The sequence below is a fragment of the Hydra vulgaris genome, chromosome 05, assembly GCF_038396675.1.
Source record: "Hydra vulgaris chromosome 05, alternate assembly HydraT2T_AEP".
Taxonomy (NCBI): domain Eukaryota; kingdom Metazoa; phylum Cnidaria; class Hydrozoa; order Anthoathecata; family Hydridae; genus Hydra; species Hydra vulgaris.
In genome coordinates, this window is record NC_088924.1 from 42,501,689 (window position 1) to 42,523,251 (window position 21,563).

The following is a 21,563-nucleotide window of genomic DNA, read 5'->3' on the forward strand; positions in this document are numbered from 1 at the left end:
AAACTATATTACATAAAGTTGTTTAAAAAAAAAGATCAATTAATATTTAAAACAGTGGTTATCGTCTGAGTTAAATACATAAACTAAATTCATAGTCTAAACTTAAGTCATTTCCAAGGTAATATTAAAACTCTTTGCATTTCGAGGATAAATTATTTATTGAAGAAGAGTGATGCGAACACCTTTTTTAGAGTATATGTGTTGAAAGTTTATTCCATCAAAGTCTTAAGGTATATTTAATAAAGAGCAAGATATAAAGCATTTAATAACATTAAAAAAATAAACAATTTAATAAAAGAAAATTTAACTTGAACAAGGTGCATTTTGTGAACGAGGTGCATTTTTTAAATGAATACGTTGTATCTAAAACAAAGCCGCGATAATTTACATTGTGGAATTTTTTTTGGAATCATTTTATTATTTGAAGGATACAGATCAGTGAGAGGTTTGTAAGCTAGTACAGTGTTGCTAAATAATATAATTTTTGTATGGTTAAACAAAAGTTGCTATTAGCAACATTTGTTATACATAGAACCTTAGAATTTCATCTGGCAACACTTATTTAAAACATAAGAAAACTTAAATATATTAAAAAGTTTTTTAAATTATTTAAAATATTTTAATTTTTTTATTTTGATTCTTTAATTAACTAGTAATAGAAATTATAAATAAATGATAAATAATTTTTATTAAATTACTTTTACTTTTAACAACCAGATAAAATCTAACAGTCAGTGTTTCAATACACACACGTTTGTGTTAGACAAAAGTTTTGATTTAGAAAAAAAAATGCATTTAGTAGAAAAACCATAGTCATCTTTTTTCTTCCTCTTTTAATTTAGTTTTGCATTGAAGCTTTAAAGCTTCCACAAAACTTTTAAGCTCTGATTCCGTTAATACTATTGAGTTATGATCTAGGAATCTGGGCTGAAAGCAGTGGCGTTTAACACAGATATTATTGTTATAAAATATAGGTTGATTTAGTATTTCTTCTAAATCTCTCATTGTCACGTTATAGGATGTTTTAACATCGTGCCAATTTTTAAGTAATTATAGATAGAAGGGTGGAAGTTTTTTAAGTTGTGTGTGATTAGTTTAAAATATTTGTAAGTTCTGGTTTGATTTCCTATGCGAGTTTATTAGGTGAAGCATTGCGTTTTTTCATGAGCCTTCCAACCTTTGTTTATGTAATTTGAGACCCATTGCATTTGGATTGCCTTAAGTTTATTTATTAGACTGACAACTTTAACCCCACAATTTTGTATTTTTTGTTGTGTTGTTTGCTTGCTCAGATTGGGTATTTTCCTACCTCGTAGAAAGTTGTTAAGTTTTGTCTCCATTTTGCTTAAAACTCCTTCGTTTGGGAAGGGTACGATAAATGCTAGGTTTGTTATTTGCGGGATTATCAAAGAATTTATAATAATTTTCTTTCCTTTTAATGAAAGTTTATCTTTACTCCATTTGTTTAGGGTATTTTCCATTTTATGATATTGGTTCCTCCAGTGGGTGAAAAAAAGCTGAGAATGTGATACCAATTGTTCCTTATCTTTAAGAATATTTTCTACTAACTTTGTATCTCGGTATTTGGCTAGATTTGTTTTACTGGATTTTTGTTTCTTTTCCTCCATTTATAATCCCTTTGATGTCCTTGTAATGTGTAATATATTTTGTAAATATTTGAACCTGTATGATGTACAATACCAATGATAAAGGGCAACCTTGTCGTACTCTCCTTAAAAAAATTATATGTTCGCATAAAAAGCCATTAACTTTTATTTTAGTATTATATATATGTGTATAGATATAATATATTTTTTGCCTTTCTCAACTTTTATCTTTCTCAATCCCTAACTTAAGTAGTCAACTTTCCAACTCGCTTTCCAGACAACCCGAATCATTGTTCTGATTCGAGTCAGTGCTTAATTTCTCCACATTCACCCTTAGGTGCTTCTGATCACAGTTTGATCTCTCTAAAACTATTATCTCATTCTTCTTCATCACCTGAATCCCCCTATCATTGTATCTCTTACAACAAACATGAAGCTGACTGGGACTCTTTCCGTGATTTTCTTCGTGATGGCCCTTGGGTAGAAATCTTTTGTCTTCCTGTTGATAAATGTGTATCTTACATAACTTCGTGAATTTAGGTTGGCATGGAATCTTTTATTCCCTCTCGAAAATTCCAAGTCAAGTCTCACTCTTTTCCATGGTTTTTCTCACATTGTGCTGCTGCAATTGCGAATCGAAACCACTACTTCCGTATCTATTAGCAAAACACATCTCCAGAAAACAGACGTCTGTTTATTACTGCTAGAAACCATTGTAAAAAGGTTTTGTCTAAGCCAAAGCCCGCTATTCTCAGGTCATGAAATCTTGTATTTCATTATAAAAATTAAGCTCTCGAGAATCTTTAATAGTATCAATAATTAGGGCAAACCTGTAATTCCACCTCTCTTGTATAGTTCAGACTTTGTCACCTCATCTAAAGACAAAGCTGAATTGTTTGCTAAAAACTTTTCATCAATATCATCTCTTGGTTCCACTAGTTGCGTTCTACCTTATATAGCCGTCAAACAGGTTGATCCAGTGCTTGACATTCGTATCACTCCAGCTTCTGTATCTAAAGTGATTTCTGCTTAGACTCTTCTACAGCTTGTGGCCCTGACAACATACCTGTTATAGCCTTGCAGAAGTGTTATCCGAAGCTATCATCTATACTTTCAAAACAATTCAACAAGTGCTTATCAGAGTCTTCTTTTCCAGCTTGCTGGAAAACGACATCTGTTATCTCTATTTTCAAAAATTCTGGAGAGTAATCCGATTTTTCTAACTACCGTCCCATTAGTCTTCTTCTTATCACAAGAAAGGTTTTTGAATCTTTAATTAACAAACACTTAATCTCTTATCTTGAATCTAAAAATTTACTTTCTGATCATCAATATGGATTTCGATCTTCTCGTTCTACAGCTGATTTGCTAACAATAATAACCATTAGATTTTATTGTGCATTAGATAAAGGTGGAGAGGTTAAGGCCATCTCTCTTGACACTTTTAAAGCTTTTGATAAAGTTTGGCATGCTGGTCTTCTCCATAAGCTTTCTTCTTACAGTGTGTCTGGTCACATCTTTAAGATTAGTAAATCCTTCTTTTCCAATCGTAGTTTAAAAGTTGTCCTCGATGGACAGCACTCTTCCTCTTATTCTGTATCTAAGGTGGTTCCTCAAAGTTCAATCCTTGACCCTGTACTCTTTTTAGTTTACATTAGCGATCTTCCAGATATTCTCACATCTACGGTGGCATTGTTCGCAGATAGTACTACCATTTATTCTTGTCATGGTAAGAGGCCAACACTCTCTGGTTGCTTGGAGGGGGCATTTGAGCTTGAAAAGGATCTCACTTCTGCTACAGCATGGGGCTTGCAGTGGCTGGTGAACTTTAGTTCAGATAAAACCCAATTTTTTTCAGCCAATTGTTATCGCAATAATTTACATCTTTCTATATTTATGAACGGTAATGCACTCGATGGGTCATCTATCCTTCATCTTCTAGGATTAACTCTTACTTCCAATCTTTCTTGGAAGCCATATATCAAATCAGTTGCAAAATTAGCATCTGCTAAGGTTGCATCTCTTTATCAAGCTCAACACTTTCTTACTCCGGATTCGATTCTCTATCTCTATAAATCTCAAATCTGGCCTTGTATGGAATACTGTTGCCATATCTGGGGCGGATCTTCTAATGATTCCCTTTTCTCTAATATGCAAGGTGCAAAAACGCATTGTAAACATAGTTAGACTCTTGTAGCCAACCTTCAACCATTATCACATCGTCGTAATGTTGCTTCTTTTTCTCTTTTCTACAAATACTATAATGGGCACTGCTCTAAAGAGCTAGCGTCTCTTGTGCCATCTACTAAAATTCATTCTCGTGTTACTCGTCATTCAATTAAGTCTCATTCTTTTTCAGTGACTTTTGCTAAGTGCTCCAAAATCTCTTATTCGTCTAGTTTTTTTCCGCAAACATCAGCTCTTTGGAATTCGCTTCCTTCATCTTGCTTTCCTGATTCATATATTTTGCAATCCTTTAAGTCGTCTGTCAATCGTTATCTTGCTATATAATCTTTATCTTGTCTCTTCCAGTAACTTCCCACTCTAATTAGTTGTTACTTGCAGCCTTGTTGGAAGCGAAGATATTAAAAAATAAGTATATATATATATGTATTATATATTATCATATTGTTGTTTATTTCTCTCCTCCGGCGTCTGCCTTGTTGAGATATTAATAATGAATACAGTGGTATTAATTACAAGATGGTCCGCTGTTCCATTACTAAGTCACATATAAAACTCACAAGAGTTAAATACTTAATATAAAAAAATGAAGACCTCACAGACACAAAAAAGAAGAAACGAAAATGTAATAAAATTAAAAAACAAAACAAAAAAAAACAAGAAAAACATGAAAAGCAAGATTCGAAAATAATTGAAAAAGTTCCAAAAATAATCTGGGCATTTTAGTTTAAAAAAAGATTGTTGTTTATATCTTTCTTTATATATTATGTATAAATATATCAGAAGTGGCGGGAGCTGTTCGTGACTTATATGTTTTTAACATATCAATTACATTAAAGATGTTTGTTTTACTTGTGGTTTAATATTTTAATATTTACGGAAGATTTTATTTAATATATACAGTATTTTGAAAAAGATAAGAACCACTAAATAATAAAAAAAAATTTTTTCGAATAAAATTAATTTTCATTTTAAAGATAATGGAATGGTCTTTTTTTAAATATATTAAATGGAACATAAGAAAAAAGATTTTTTTTTTTTTTGCAAATTAATTAATAGAACCTATAAAAATAAGGATTAAATATTATGTGTTAAATTTTTTCATTATATGAAAATACGCAGGAAAATGTTTTACACCAACACTAGCTTCAAAAAATCATTTATTATAACTATAGTTTATGTTTAGTGAAATATATGTAAAAAAATTAAATTAAAATAAGAATTGGTATGACTTGTAACTTTCAAATTTTGCACGTAATAGTTTTATGGTCTAATAAAGGTACTCCCGCTTGAAGCAATTGATTTTTCTTAAAAAAAAGTTGAAAATTGCTGTCATCTTTTGAGGAGAAAGTAAAACTGATATAACTTTCAAACGATAAAAGATTATTAGATGAAATTAAAAATATTACCTAATAAAAACCTATTTAAAAATGTTTCATAAATTTGTTTTTAGAGTTTTTTGTAAAATGCACGTTAGATTAAAACGTTTTTATCAAATGTACCTTTGATTTAAATATTTATGTATCAATCCATTTTTTTAAAACTTCTTAATGATCACATCCATTATGCATGTTATAAGATGTTATGATATAAGATGTAGTCAAGACGTTAGAGGCCAAGACCAAGACTAAGACTAAGACATTATGACTCAACATTATGACTAAGAACAAGACTTGAAAATTTCAAGACCAAAACTAAAAGATCAAAAAGTCAACACAAGGCCAAGACTAAGAATCTCAAAATTTTCACAAGAGTAAGAGCAATATTTAGAAGTTTAATACAACAAAACTCATGCTCACCCACTCATTTACACTATTAGGCTACTAGGTCATCTATTATTTTATGATTTATACACATTACTCTATAATAAAACGTAAATACGCATATATAATATAATTATTTCATCGCAAATTGTTCTGTGCACTTTTCTTGTCTATTAACGATAGCTTTAACAATAACAGAAAACTAACAGGTTTTTCCTATAGTTAAAAATAACATGCACTAATAAAAAATGGCGCAAGATCATCAGACTGTGAAAATAACAATAGCACACAACCCTAACACTAATCCTGGTAAAAGCAAACATCCTATCCCAATCGGCACATCTAGTTTCTTTTTCGGAATTAAAACCTGTATAGCTCGTGTTTGTCACGATCCAGTAAAACAGACAACTATGACAACTCAGACAGACAACTCTTAATTTTAAAATTTAAGTAAAATTAGTCTAATCTTTATAGCGTTAATCTTAGTATCAACATTTTATTATTACTAATCCTTAGAAAAACCGTTGACAGTTTTTGCAAGGATCAAGAAAGAGCAAGACAGTAAAGGTCCGAGACCAAGACCAAAATCCAGACTCCAGGCTTTTAAGACTAAGACTAAGACCAAGACTCTAAGCTTCAAGACCAAGACAGTTAAATATGAGCCTCGAGATGTCTCGAGATGGCTAAATAAAAAAACATCAATATTTTGATGCCTCTTTCTTTTTTTGCTAAAGTAATTGGTTTACTGTTTATAATGTGAAACGCCCTATAGTAGAAGAGAATTGTCAATATTGCAACACGCCTAACTCGTCAATATGACATCGTAGGAAGAAGTCATCATTTTCATTTAAACAAGCTATGCCTGCCACGTTATAAGATAAAATTAAAATAAGTATTCCACTAATGCACAAAACTTGAAAATAAAACGCATGAAAATTTCATTTCTGCACAGTTAATAATAAAATTACAATCTTAAATATTTAAAGGGATTAAAAATACAACAGCACATCCCAAAATCGATTTTTGTTGATTATAAAAGCAATATTTGTGCATAAGGGACGTATTTTTACTAAAACTAATGTAAGGTCAGTATAGACATGTTGGTCTAATCTATTTTTTGCCATAACCAATATTTATGAAAATATGACCGGTATGCCATCATGGGCGCTATGCCATAGGCGCCTTTTCCCTAATAACTTAGGCTTATACGTGCATTTTCATTTATGGAATAGTTATATTTTTTCAAACAATATAAAAACATAAAAACAAGAAAAAACTGATGTTCTTAAAACAATCAGCATTTGCTGATGGTTATCAAGTTTATAATAATTTAAAAATATAGTATTTTGTAGGGTTGTTCGCCGTAAAAGAAATTTCGCATTTTTATCTTCCGTATTTCAAGTTGCTATTGCGGAAGTTGTACTTGCGTAACATTCACCTTCTGTAACGCATTATACGAAAAAAATAAATAATGATAATTCCGTAATAACCATTTACGAAAAGAAACTTGTGAAACAAATCATTTTGAAAGAATACTTGCGAAACAGTTGCTTACGGAAGGAGCGTTTGGGAATGTGCGCTTACGGAATAGACTCGAAAGTATTCGTTAAACTGTTATACAAATTGTTGTTACTTATTATTTAAATAAAATATTGTTGTTAAATGATTCTTCAATAGTTTACACATATATTTCTGGTATACATACATACATACATACATACATACATACATACATACATACATACATACATACATACATACATACATACATACATACATACATACATACATACATACATACATACATACATACATACATACATACATACATACATACATACATACATACATACATACATACATACATACATACATACATACATACATACATACATACATACATACATACATACATACATACATACATACATACATACATACATACATACATACATACATACATACATACATACATACATACATACATACATACATACATACATACATACATACATACATACATACATACATACATACATACATACATACATACATACATACATACATACATACATACATACATACCGGGGAAGAGTTGTATTGTACGTGCCCGTTTTTTTGCTACAAAATCTTGCAACTAATTTTTTACTGCTCTCCAAAACAGCTAGAGCTTTAAAACTTTCTCAGCAGTTGTATAGTCCAAATAACGTTGGGATGTTGAAAATCAAAGCATTTTCCAAGGCCAACGGTACAAGGGGCAACAAATGCCTTTCCCACCTTCTCACCCTGACTTTTTTATTTATTTATTAAGGAAAACATTTTAGAAAAAATCATTGAAAAGGATGTCTTTAAAAAATTTTTAAATTTACTTGTTGTTATTGAGGTAATAAAAGCAAAAGCGCATATAACAGAGAACCTCAAAAATAAAAAAATTGAAACTGACTAAACATAAAATTATTCTATTTGAAAAAAAAAAGAGCTATTTTTAGGCATTTTAATTTATATATTTAGTTTTAGCATTCATCACTTAAATTAGGTCTTTTTTTGATTCAACAAAGGAATTGTTTCCCAATTTCGCAATTGCATTAACGTTGTTCAAGTCATCTTCATTATTTAATTCTTATTCATTAAATGACATTCTAAAAAGTATATTTTATGAAAGTCTTGATGTTTTTATAGAAGTTTAAAACTGAAACTTATGAATATCATATAAAAAAATTAGTATTTTAATTATATAGTTAATTACACGTATTTGATTCATAAAACGTAATTAAATATATATATTATGCTGCTTTTCGTAAGTTTTTTCCCGATAAGAACTGTTTCGCAAGTTGCGGTATGAAAGAGTTTCGTTTCGAAAGAAATTTGGTTTTTTATCGTTATTTAAAAAAATAAAACCTTTAAATGTTCATATGTTACAATACTGTAAATAAAATTTTATGATAAACATTTTGGTATATAAAAATTTTATTTTTTACAATTATATCCGTTTGGCCAATCTCATTAAAAAGTGGAGTTTTTCCTGAACACATAAAATTAACACGCGTAGTTCCGATATATAAAAGCGGAGATAACTCTACTTTATCAAACTATAGGCCTATCTCCATACATTCATGCTTCTCGAAAGTACTAGAACGCATTATGTACGACAGACTTTTTTCATACCTCCAAAATCACAATATCCTTTTTAATAACCAATACGGATTTAAAAAAGACCATTCAACTGAACATGCAGTAATAAAGTTAGTTAACGAAATTTTGAATGGGTTTGACAAAAATCAATATACACTTGGAGTATTTATCGATCTGTCAAAGGCGTTCGATACAGTGGATCACAAGATCCTTCTATACAAACTTAGTAATTATGGTATAAAAAATAAAAATCTGAAATGGTTTAGATGCTATCTAAACAATCGTAAACAAGCTTTATATTACAATAAAACTTACACTTCCCTTCAAACCATTACTTGTGGCGTTCCCCAGGGATCTATTCTAGGTCCTTTGCTTTTTCTTGTCTATATTAACGACATTTTTTTGTCTTCTCGTATACTGAATTTAATTCTTTTTGCAGATGACACCCAAGCTTTCTACACCCACTCAAATATTAAAACTATTTTTAACATAGTAAATCAGGAGCTTGAAGAGCTAAGCGATTGGTTGAAAGCTAGCAAACTTTCCTTGAACATTGAAAAAAGCAAATACATTCTTTTCACAAAACCATCAAAGTCAGACACATTACCATTAAAACTTTCGGATATTTTAGTTGACAAAACAATATTAAAATGAGTATTTTCTGTGAAGTTTCTAGGAGTCATTCTAGATGAACATATTAGCTGGAAAGAGCATATCAAGTTGATAGAAAATAAAATATCTAAAAGCATTGGGATTATGCATAAAACTAAGTATATTTTAAATAAAGTATGTCTTAAAAGTTTATACTTTGCATTTGTTCATAGCTACATTAGCTACTGCAATGTTGACTGGGCAAGTACTTACCAATCAAAACTGGCCGTAGTCTATAAAAAACAAAAGCAAGCATGCCGCATATTCACAAATGGATATGTTTGTGCTAAACAAATAATGAAAGAACTGAGAATTCTTAATATTTATGAACAAAACATTTATAGCATCCTTCAGTTTATGTTCAAAGTAAAAAATAATTTGGTCCCGAAAATATTCCATAATTACTTACAACTTATTGATCATAAATACGAAGCAAAATATTTTAAGCAGAACTACTATATTCCAAAAATGTCTTTGAGTCAATCCCAATTCTCAATATCTAGAAGAGGGCCACAATTGTGGAACTCATTTCTCACAAATAAGATTAAAACGATTAACTCTTTTCAACATTTTAAATGCGTTGTTAAACAACAGTTACTTGACCTCAACATTACTGAAACAATCTCTTATTTTTAAAAAAACTTTCACACGTCTTGAAATTTTTTTTTTTCTTTCCATTTACACAATAGCTGGAAATGATTATGGTTATATTTATAAAAATGCATTTAATTGTATTTATATTTATAAAGATACATTTACTTGGCTATTTTACTAATAGGGGAACACGGGGTAAGATGGCGAATGGGGCAAGATGACTATCCATAAAACAACTCAACAAAAAAACTTAAAAATGAGCGAAAACGAAACTATATTTCCATCTTGTATTTTAAAACGCCAATTGGTTTTTTAAAATAATATTAACGCAATTTTATGCGCATAAGTTTACTTTTTGCGCTAAAAAAAAATACCTTGCTTCCTGTTATTTAAAATGAATGGTGTCCTTCAGGTGAAACTTTTTTAGAAATATTTTTTTGTGGAGCGTGTTTACTTTGCATTACTTTAGTTAGAGTAGTAAGTATTTTTCAAATTTTTATAAAGTTGGAGGCAGAATTTGCAAAATAAGTCATCTTGCCCCGGTCACGTGACCAGATAACAAATTTATGAACTTATTATTTTAAATTTTATTTTGAATTTTTCAACTTGCTAATTAAAAATCAATGCAGGCAATGAATTATTATGGTATTATGAACACACTGACAAAGCATTACTGTTTCATGACTGATAGTTTTACTATAACTCAGGCTTTTTAAATCGTTCGCCATCTTGCCCCATGTTCCCCTACGAGTTCTTATATTTATATATATTTAAATATCTTATAATTTGTGTTTATCTTATATTTAATTGATATTGATTGTAAAACATAATTGAAATTAACGGGGCAAGATGATAAGACCATCGTCTTTGCTTGCTCCAGTCAATTTGTTACGTTAAAAGTTTTGTAAAAAAAAAAAATTATATTGACGAAAAAGATTATATAATAATAATAATAATAATAACCAACAAAATTTTTGTATAGACTTCAAAGCGTCGTTTAGCGAAACAGCTCTTTTCGCAAGTGCGACTTCCGTAAGCGCTACTTTCGTATGTAGCAAAATAGTTTTATTTCGTAATTCAACTTGCGAAAGACTACATTTCGTAAGTAGCATTTGCGAAATGAACATCGACGGTTTTTTTTGTTTCGTAAAATTTGTTTCGAAAAAAAAAGTCCTGATTCTCAATATCCTTCCGAAAGAATTTTGTTTTTCCGGAATTGTACGAAATCTTCCGGTTAACAACTCTAGTATTTTGACGGTTTGCCAATAATAGCCAAGTATAAACTTTAAAAATGGCAACAAATAACAACCTTTTGTTAAACTTTATATAAAATGAATCAAGTAATACAAGCATGAATGGAATTATGATATACAACTAAATGAAACTTTAGGCTTTAGTTAATTAGAAAATAGTTATTTTTATTTAAAAAAAATTTTTTTAATTGTCTTTTTAATCAAATGTCGAGTTATGATTCGAAGCAAGAAAAAAAGCTTTAACTAACATATGCTTTTAAAATAAAGTGATTCTATTTAGTTACCGAGTTTTAGTAAACATTCTGTGAAATAAGTACAATGGTTTAAACTATGTAGCGTATCCTTAGAATAATTTTTTCTTTAATGTTTCAATAAAAATCATTTCAGCGAGTCATTGTTTTTTTTTTGTCCGGTGAAACTCGCTTTTTTTTTAATTGTTGGTTATAAGCATACTCCCGAGACGACTAAAATATGCTTTGATGTTATTTACTTCTGTGATCAAACTAATAACGTTCTTTTTTTCAATTATTGATTTTTCAAGTTTCACTTCAGCAACACGGTGTACAGAGTTTTGGTTATAATAATGAAATAATTTCTTAGTTTTATCTTTTTTTTTTCTTTCTGGTAATAATATATTTTTAAAAGAAGTAAACTTGTGGCTATCCTGATAGATTCTGAGTGTATTAAAATGGACAAACAATTTAATTTTTTGAATGAAGAAATCAAGGAATATATAAAACTCGCTTTATAACTAAGAAGTTCTGAGTTCTATCTCCACCACACCCCAGGTAGCCCAGGATTCCCTCTCAAATTGTTTTTCCACGCAGCGACCCTGTTTTCAAGGTTCGTGTTTCGGAGTTAAAGAATCAAGAGTGGATTGTAGCCAAAATAAAGAAGCCTCCTTGACGATAAGAACTTTCTCGACCTCGGTAAATAACATAAAAAAAAAGAAGAAGAAAGCTAATAAAATGTGAAAAAGAACATTTAAATGCCTTAAATAAATCGATTTTTTTATTTAAGCTACAATGTAAACCTTGTTGGATTAAATCACAAGAGAAACTTGAAAGATTTCAAAAGAAAATGATGGGGTTTGATAAAACAGTTGTTTAAAACAATATAGAGAAAGGTAAAATTGCTGCAATAAAAAGAAGTCTTCAAATTATTGTGGACAAAAAATTAAATTATTGTGGACAAATAAAGGAACCGAAAGTTTTAAGCAATACTCTCTGCTTTGAATAGCGCTAGCAAAAAAAAGTTTGAGAGCTGAAAAATGCATGAAAACTATTGAAAGATGCTATAAAAAATCCAAACGTGCAATGAACTATAGGAAGTCGTGGGGCGCCTAAATAAAAAAAAAAAAAAAAAAAGTGATAAAGAAATTGTTGCAAACAATAAAACTTGAATCTACTAAGTTGTTCTACAAGAAGAACATCTACTAAATAGAGAAAATAATGTTCAGATAACCAAATGAGGCCTAAATTGTTTTTAATCGATTATTCAAAGTAGATTGGAAAATTAGTAGTACATGTTTTAGTTAGGTGTAAATATAAAAATCGAAAGTCGTCCGTTGAAAATCAAAAATGTCATAATCTACGATTTCTGAAATTTCAAAATTAGGATGAGTTATAGGCCACCGAAGCTCGCAATAAAAATTTTAAAAAGTATAGATAATTACTCAAGGAAATATAGTCGAAAAGACACAAACACTGATATTTTTAATCTCTTTTTTATAAAGTTCTGATCCTGTTATCTCCAGTAACTAGTACTATAAAAAAAAATTAACATTTTTTTTTATAGATACTAGTTTTTAATATTTTTAAGACACAAACACTGATATTTTTAATCTCTTTTTTATTAAGTTCTGATCCTGTTATCTCCAGTAACTAGTATTATAAAAAAAAATTATAAGCTTCCAAAGAAGCACTGAAATTACTAAAACCTCCAGGTATATTAATAACAATGACGATTATCATTATCAACATTATCATGTTAATAATGATGATGAGAAGGATGATAACAATCATAATGATGATGGTGGCGGAGTTGGTAGTTGTGATGGTGATTTTTATTAATAACTTACGGAAATTAACATTTTAAAAATGATTTTTTCCCCCAACGAAATCGAAAGATTAATCGAATAAATTTTGAGTCTTGGAATGATTCTTTTTTCCGAGTAACTTCTTACATTAAGTGAATCAAGTTAAATACTTTTTAATATTATTTATTCATACAAGCTTCAGATTTTCTTTTGCCATTTTTTGAAAATATTTTACTCCAATTTACGTTGTCGTTACGATGTCCCGTGTCTAACATTGAAAATTTTTTTAAAATCTTACTAATAATTTTAAGTCTAACAAGTTTACCCTTACCAAAAACAATAATTTTTAAGTCTAAAAAATACCCCCCAAAAATACTTTTGTCCAGTTTTGAAGCTATTCTCCCCTATTGTGCGTTGTGGTATTTAATTCCTGATCCTCAAGGAGCGCCCATAGTAACCCACGAACGTTGATCACGTTGTTACCTTTACTCTAAATTTTATCGAAGGTTTAAGTTTTTCACATAATAGACCAGTTGCAAATGTTTACATTTTTGCCGTAAACTAACGCATGCGCAGTATTTGGTAGGCAGAATTAAATAAACAAAACATTGAAACATGATGTGGTTGCTTAAGTAGGAAAAAAAAAAGAAATTGTTTAAGTTTTTACCGACTTCCATTTTTAACAACAATTGTCTCCAATTAGAACATGTTTTCCAGAAGTTATTTTTAGTTCAGGTAACAATAAAGATTCAAACCAATCTGTAAAACAACTGGAGTCAAACCATCCACTCTTAGCGTGCTCCTTTTGGTCCATTTTCTGTCCAAGTTGTCCACATCGAATCTGCTTTATATACAATATATGGAGAAAGGATACGATTTTCTGCATTACCACAATACATCAAAGATGTAGCAGACTTAGTTGAATTAATTATCCTCTCAGGATATTTTGATCCTCGCTTTGTTATTACTAGTTTATTATCTGGGTCATCGGTTAAATTAGTTTCATCGTAATTCCAAATGTTTGATGGAGGAACCCCTGCCAGTTCAGGAGTGATGTTATCAAAAAAGTTATTAATAATAACAGTACCTACTTCTGCCCTCTTTCTTTTAATGTTACTTACAAATCTAACACTTAACTGTTTATTTCTCTTAAGGAATGATTTTACCCATTCAACACCAGGCATATTTCCTGCAAATTGCCTAATAAACATTCCTTTACGGTCTGCATAAGACTTCACAATACTTCATAAATCATAACAGTCAACTGGGAATCTAAAAGAAGACATAGTTATAACATAGTTTGCAAAAATTTCTTCTTCAATTTCACTAAATATTGTGCAACCGCCTGGTTTTTTTATTATGTATACCTTTCAGTAAAAATAAATCAAAAATATGATATTGAAAATCAAATAATTACATTTTTTCACTTAGGGTCAAGTCACCCCAAGTTGTGGCCAAAGCCGCCCCATAAACTTTACTTAAAGTTAATTTTAATTAGAAGAGTTATAAGTTTGGCAAATATTGTACAAAACTCATCCTGTTTAAATTTACTATTAGTTATAACATCACAACCCACTCAAATATTAACAACAGTTTCAGCCAACTCACAATTTTGCAGCATATAAATTTAACAATTTTTATAGACTCTAATAAACAAAGAAAAAATTATATCAATAGTTCCGCAAACTACAATGAATCTAAGTAATAAATAAACAAAATAACTTTACTTTTGTGATAAACCTAAATTTGGAAGAAGTCGCAGAAGTACAAAGTATTTTTAAAAGTTAAAACCATTTTTTATAAATTAGTCAAAGTCACCTACCAGGCCAAAGTCACCTCATTTTATGGTATTCTGAATTACATGATTTTGCTATTCAAGGATGTTTACAAATAGTATAGTTACTAATGATGCGTAAACACCTAATAATGATGTTAATAATAAATAATAACAACTCAAAAAATCATAACGTTAACAATAAATAATAACATTAATAATAACTATATTAATAAAAATGGAATTAATGACAATAAAAATAATGGTATTAATAAAAATAATGATATTAATAAAAATAATGCTGTTAATGAAAATAATGGTATTATTAAAAATAATGATATTAATACAAATAAAGGTAATAACAATAATAACAATGGTATATTTAAATTTATCTATGCCTATACAATCACATAAACATACATCAATAAACACATACATAGATACACACATACATACAAACATACATAGATGCATACTTAGATACATACATACATACACATACATACATACATACATACATACATACATACATACATACATACATACATACATACATACATACATACATACATACATACATACATACATACATACATACATACATACATGTATGCATACATATATGTCACATGCGCTTATATATACACATACACACATGCATCCATACACATGCACACATACAAACATATACACACATACGCATATACCCATTTACATACACACATACATACATACATATACACACTCACCTATACACACATATTAACACACACAGATACATACACATATACACACACATATATACATATACGCATACACATACCCACACATGCATACGCACATACACATTCAATCATTGTACAAGGACAGCAAAAAAGCTGTAGATAAATGTAAAGATTCTTCAAAAAAAAAGTTTAAAATAAAAAAGTATATATACAAGAGAGAGTATTTTTAATAAGAATATTAACAGTGTTATATTACTTTTATTGATGTTATTATTTTAGTAGCTATCCAAATTGTGAATTAAAATTTGTTTCAATATTTCCAACTGAAAAAATCCGTAGATATAATTTTTAAAGAATCCTTTTCAAAATATTTTATTGCAAGTTATTTCAAAATATTTAACGATGGGACAAACAGAAAATAGGGGTAGTCTCACTAAAAACCGTAAGAAACAAAGGGGCTATTTTTACTTATGCCTAATATTAAAGTATCCATAATTAATAAATTTAATTAAAAGCGATAAAATCAAATAAAACACACAATTGTTATTATTATAAAGTTCTATTCATTTTTATAAATTGATGTAATTTTAGATAAAGAAATGAACTTCAAACATTCTTTTGTTTTTTTGTTACAAAGAATCTTTTTAATCGCAAAAGATTGTCCATTTAAATATGCAAAATGTCAATTTTAATATTTGATTTAGAGTAAGTCAGCAAAAATCTTTAACAACAAGCCAATTATATTTAGACTTAAACCATGCGTGTGCATAAATTTTACTTCAGCATCACTTTCTTCTTTATTAATTTCTTGAATCAAATCAATCCCCAAATATTGTAACATAAAAATTAATAAAAGATCATGGAACTTTGCTTCTTTAAAGTAAGTAACACAATTTCTAAATTAATATAATAAACAAGGTATCATCACTGCATTACTTGATCTTAACTTCATTTTAACATACATAAACAGAGTTATGAATGCTTCTGAAAAGTTATGAAAGCCATATATTAAAATTACATACAAAATTGAGTTAGATGACTAGTTGCTAAGAAAACTTGTTTTTAATTTCTCTGACCTTTCTACTTTGATTTATTAGTTTAATGGTGTACAGCTATCAAAAAAGTAGATAAAGTTTAGAATGCTAGGTTTTTCTTGCTTCAGAGTAGTGATAATTAATATCAGTAATAATCTACTTGTAAAATTTAATTGTATTTTCTCTCCTACTAGTTCCAAAAGTTTTTCTTCTAATTTAGATGTGTTTGTTATATGCATTGTACATCAATGTAACATGCATTCTTTTTTTAGGATGTCAAAAACAATTTAGATTGCAGTTCTTGATTATGATTTTTTAAATTTAGAAATATATGAATGCATTGTTAGCTTTACTACAAGCCAACTTGCTAATGTAAATAAGATTATGGAATCTTATTTACATTAGCAAGTTGGCTTATAATCTATATAACTAAATCTGATCTGTTGGTTATCATCTACTGTTTAAATTAATTATATCTTTTTCCTGAAACTAGTGTTTAAAGTCTGTTTGTTTAAAAAAATTTCCTTCTATTTAGATTTTATTTTTCTGACCTTTAGTACATAAGTGTACGATGCATTTTTTGCTTTAGAAATCACAAATAATAATTTTATACATTTTATGGTAATCAATTTTAATTGGTAAGAGAATTAACTTCATGTTTTGGTGGTAGATACATACTAAATGGGTTCCTGATGACCAAAATAATTATTTGATCAGGTAGCATTCTAACTCTTCTAGTTGTATCTTTTAATGGCATTGCAAGGACTCCTTTATTTATAAAACTTTAGATTTTTTCGAAGGCATTTTGAAACACAAAGACAATTTATAAATTGATCGTTCTTGTGGGCACTAAGCCAAAACTTGAAGGCTTTCTCTAAACAGCAGTTCAATTTTATCTTTTATTAAAAACATTTTATCAAAATTTTGTCAAAAGAAAATGAATATTAGATAAATAATATTTTTAACATTAATATTATTAATATTATCATTATTATTTTTGCTATTTTTTTTATTAATATTGTTATTATATTATACTCAATAAAGTTTTTGTTTTACATTATTGTTTGGTTGTTTGTTTCACAAGTTGCAATATTATATATAATATATTAATATATATACAAATGTTTACAAAGTATGATAAAATAAAATAATTATAATTATTCTATTTTACAAAGTAGCAATTTACAATATTTTACAAAGAAGGATAAAATAGAATAATTACAATTATTCTATTGTATTCTACTTTGTAAAATAGTTGTTTCAGTTTAAGTTCCTTCCTTCTGTTCTTCTATTTAAAACAAGAACATTAATTTTGTGTATAATAATTAAAAAAAAAAAAAACAAGAAATAAAACTGTTTAGATATTATCATTGTCTAATTATACTATTTTAGGTAAATTTAAAATAATAAAAATCAAGCAAAAAGTTATATAATTAGACAATGATATTATCTTAACACTTTTATCTCTAGTTTGTTCTCTTAATTATTTTTTGTTTATAAAACACACCCTCCATTTGCGAATACATTTCATTCATGAACAACTATAATATATCTACTCAAACATTTTTAAAACTCTAGCAATTAAATAGAAATAATTTCTATTTTTGAATAGTTTTTTGAAATTGTTTTTGTTGCTGTATAATAATGGTAGGCATGCACTATTTGACCCAAACAGTAGGTGATATAAACTGAAATGTCGGAGGCTCATTCAAATGCAGAACACAGTGTAGTGTGCTCTGTATTTTTCCTAGATGGTTTTGTGGATAGTTAAGTCCATAAAGTCAATTGAGGTATCTGAGTGGTTAAACATGATTTTTTATGGTGAGGTGCAGGTTGTTCATAAATGTTGTAACGTGATGGAGATCTTCTATAGAGCCTGTCAAATGTAAATCTGTAATGTAAAGGATCTAAACTAGTAAAAAGAAAACATATGTAAATACATATATATACATATGTTTTACATATGTATTTACATATGTAAAACATGTGTTGTGTTATTTTAATACTAAATATCATGCATGATTTAGGATGCTTATGGAAAGAAAATCTTATGCCAGATAATGTTGGAAATATAACTTCAGTTTCAAGTAGCAATCAAAATGAATGTTGTCAATATTGTCTTGACAGCTTTAATGACACCTTGGCTGCTTTTTTTAAAGATTCAGTCTGCACATGTTTAAAAATATCTCATAAAACAGTTCCATATAATGGAAGCAACTATACATATATAACAAGTAAAGTTTATATATATTTTGCTATTATATATTTTATATATTTTGCTATTATACAATGTAGTTTTAAAATTATTTTTTTGAATTATATATATATACATACATGTATTTTACATTAGTAAATTTGTGTAGTTTTTTCAAATGCGTCTGTTTAGACCTTTGTACTTTAATTTGTTACAATCATGGTTTTTACACTCTTATTAACTTCCACTGTAAAATTGTTTTTATTGTCTTTTAGCAATATTTTAAGTTTTTTTACGTATTATATATAAGTTATATAGCAGGGGAGAAAGTGCACCTCCTTGTTGCACTGCATGCTAACAATAGTAAATGTACTAATGGTAAATAGTAAGCCAGCCCAAGAGATTTGAGCTGTTTGACATTTTAGAACACATTTTTGTTTCATATATTAGCAAAAAATTTTTTGGGACACCCAATCAATTTGGTTTTAGAAAAAATCATAGTACTTTCATACTCGTTCTTATTTTGGAAGACTTCTTAAATTTTTACTTTTCTCATGGCTAAAATATGCATGCATAATCAATTATATATATTAGGTATTTCAAAAAGATTATTTTTCCGTATTTATTTTTCAAAACAAACTTAGGTAATGGGTAATTCCATGTCAAATGACTAAGGTCATGTCACCATACATCTCAAATTTTGCTGATTTTTATACAGTTAAGAGTCCTTAGTAAAATAGGAATTCCTTAAAAATTTTAGCCTCTGGCTACAAGAAGATCCTGAAATATGACCGTTTAACTTTTAGGAGATATTGTCCTGGCCCCTCTTGTCTCCTCAGAAATGCAACATATATTTGGAGGTTAAAAATATTTGATTTTTTTACTTAAAATTTTGTAACTGGCTATTTTTAGGAGTGACGAATCCAATGAAATGATCAAAAGTGTAAAAATTTATTAAGTACCTGTAATTTTTAATTTAAATAAATTTAGGCAATTTTTTATATACCTGTTTTTAATGTTCAAGAAACTCACATGGCCTTGATGATATCATAAAAATATATAATACACATTATTCTATATTCATTGATCTTTCAAAAAGTATAAAGATTTTCATCTGCAAGTATATGGATTTCCATATACGGATAATGGGGCACAATACCCACTATTTTGTAGCAGCATATTGCAATTGATTTTTCACTACCTTTCAGACTACCTGAAGCTCTGAAAATTTTGACTTTTTTGTAGTGCCAATGAATGTGCATGTTAAGATTGTTTTCAGGGCCCCAAGACATTAGGGTGACTAAAACAAGTGTCCCATTTTTTTGCACTGGAATCTTGTGACAGATTTTTCACTACTTTCCAGACTAAATGGAGCTCTGAAAATTTTAGCATTTGTCTAGTCCTGATGAACATGTGTTTCAAGGGCAGACAACCAGAGGCTCCATGGCCTGGGGCACTGGGGCCATGCTCCACTTATTTTCTCAAAAATAGTTTTTTTTTTGAATTTTCAATAATATAGAGATAACTTTGAAAATTTCATTTATCATACCAATCCAATGAAACGTATTGTGTTTACACAGAATAACAAAGCTACATGCATTGATACAAATATAAATGTATTGATGTTAATTTGCTAATTAGGTTGAATACTTTGTTTACCAGAAAAAGTAAACATGCCTGTTGTATTAAAATCTTCACTTGTTCATTTAAAGCTAACATCCTCTATAGATTCTGAGTTAAATTGATGATAAATCCTAGTTTTGTTCTACTTAACTGAAAACATTTTTTCAAAGTGGTGCACAATTTTGTCAGTCTTTCTTTTTCAAGTTTGAAAAAGATAATCCCTTTAAGTCAAACATTTTATTACAATTCAATATCTAATCATTTATTGGCCTTTGTTGACTTGCATTTGCAGTTAATAGTTTTACAGTGCCACCAATACCATCACATGGTGACTTATCATGACTTGTAGAAATAAAAGTCCACTTTGCATCAATGACAAAACAATCTTTATAGAAAAAGGTATTGTAAAGGCTTTTGTGATTTTTATATTGTGCAGCACAACCATCTAAAAAATAAAGAATCATTGCAATAATAGGATGATTTTCTTTTAAATAATTAACTATTTGTGTCTGAGCTTCATACACAAAACCAAGGTCATACTAATTATCTTCTGACATAAAGCAAAATGATATTTCTTTAAGCTGGTCATTTTCATTTAATAGAGGGTAACAGGGTTTAACTTGCATTGACTTTATCACCAATGCTAACTTTGGATTTCATCTTGAATCATATATGTGTATTTTTTTGAAAAAATCACCTAAGATCAATACAGTAGTCTTTTGCCAATTTTTTTTTGTTGCCTTAGGTGTCTTGCTTGACATTTTGCAATGTAGGAATGAGCTGTTAATTTGTTTATTGCCTCTGATAACACCAATTTGTATTTTTCAATTGTTGTTCTTTGACAGATCAATGTTGTTCTGTCTGTTTAAAAAGCTTCAAATTATACAGTGTAAAATTCTGTTAAAATCATTATTTTAGATGGATGAATGTTTTTAATCCATATATTGCAAATCAAAAATTCTATAGACATATATACTTTCTTAAAACATTT

At 28.7% G+C, this 21,563-nt stretch overlaps 1 protein-coding gene across 2 annotated transcripts in view; it reads left to right on the forward strand.

Annotated features, from left to right (window-relative positions):
* Nucleotides 1-203: 203 nt before the first annotated feature.
* Nucleotides 204-21,563, forward strand: part of LOC101234658 (uncharacterized) — a 119,733-nt gene continuing 98,373 nt past the window's right edge. The window contains exons 1-2 of one of the 2 annotated variants that reach the window (XM_065798252.1): nt 204-445; nt 18,783-18,989. In XM_065798252.1, the coding sequence (XP_065654324.1) occupies nt 349-445; nt 18,783-18,989 (304 nt within the window). In that variant the 5' untranslated portion in view covers nt 204-348. Of the gene's footprint in view, nt 446-13,794; nt 13,958-18,782; nt 18,990-21,563 lie in introns of those variants that run through there. The other variant, XM_065798253.1, reaches the window with a different exon arrangement.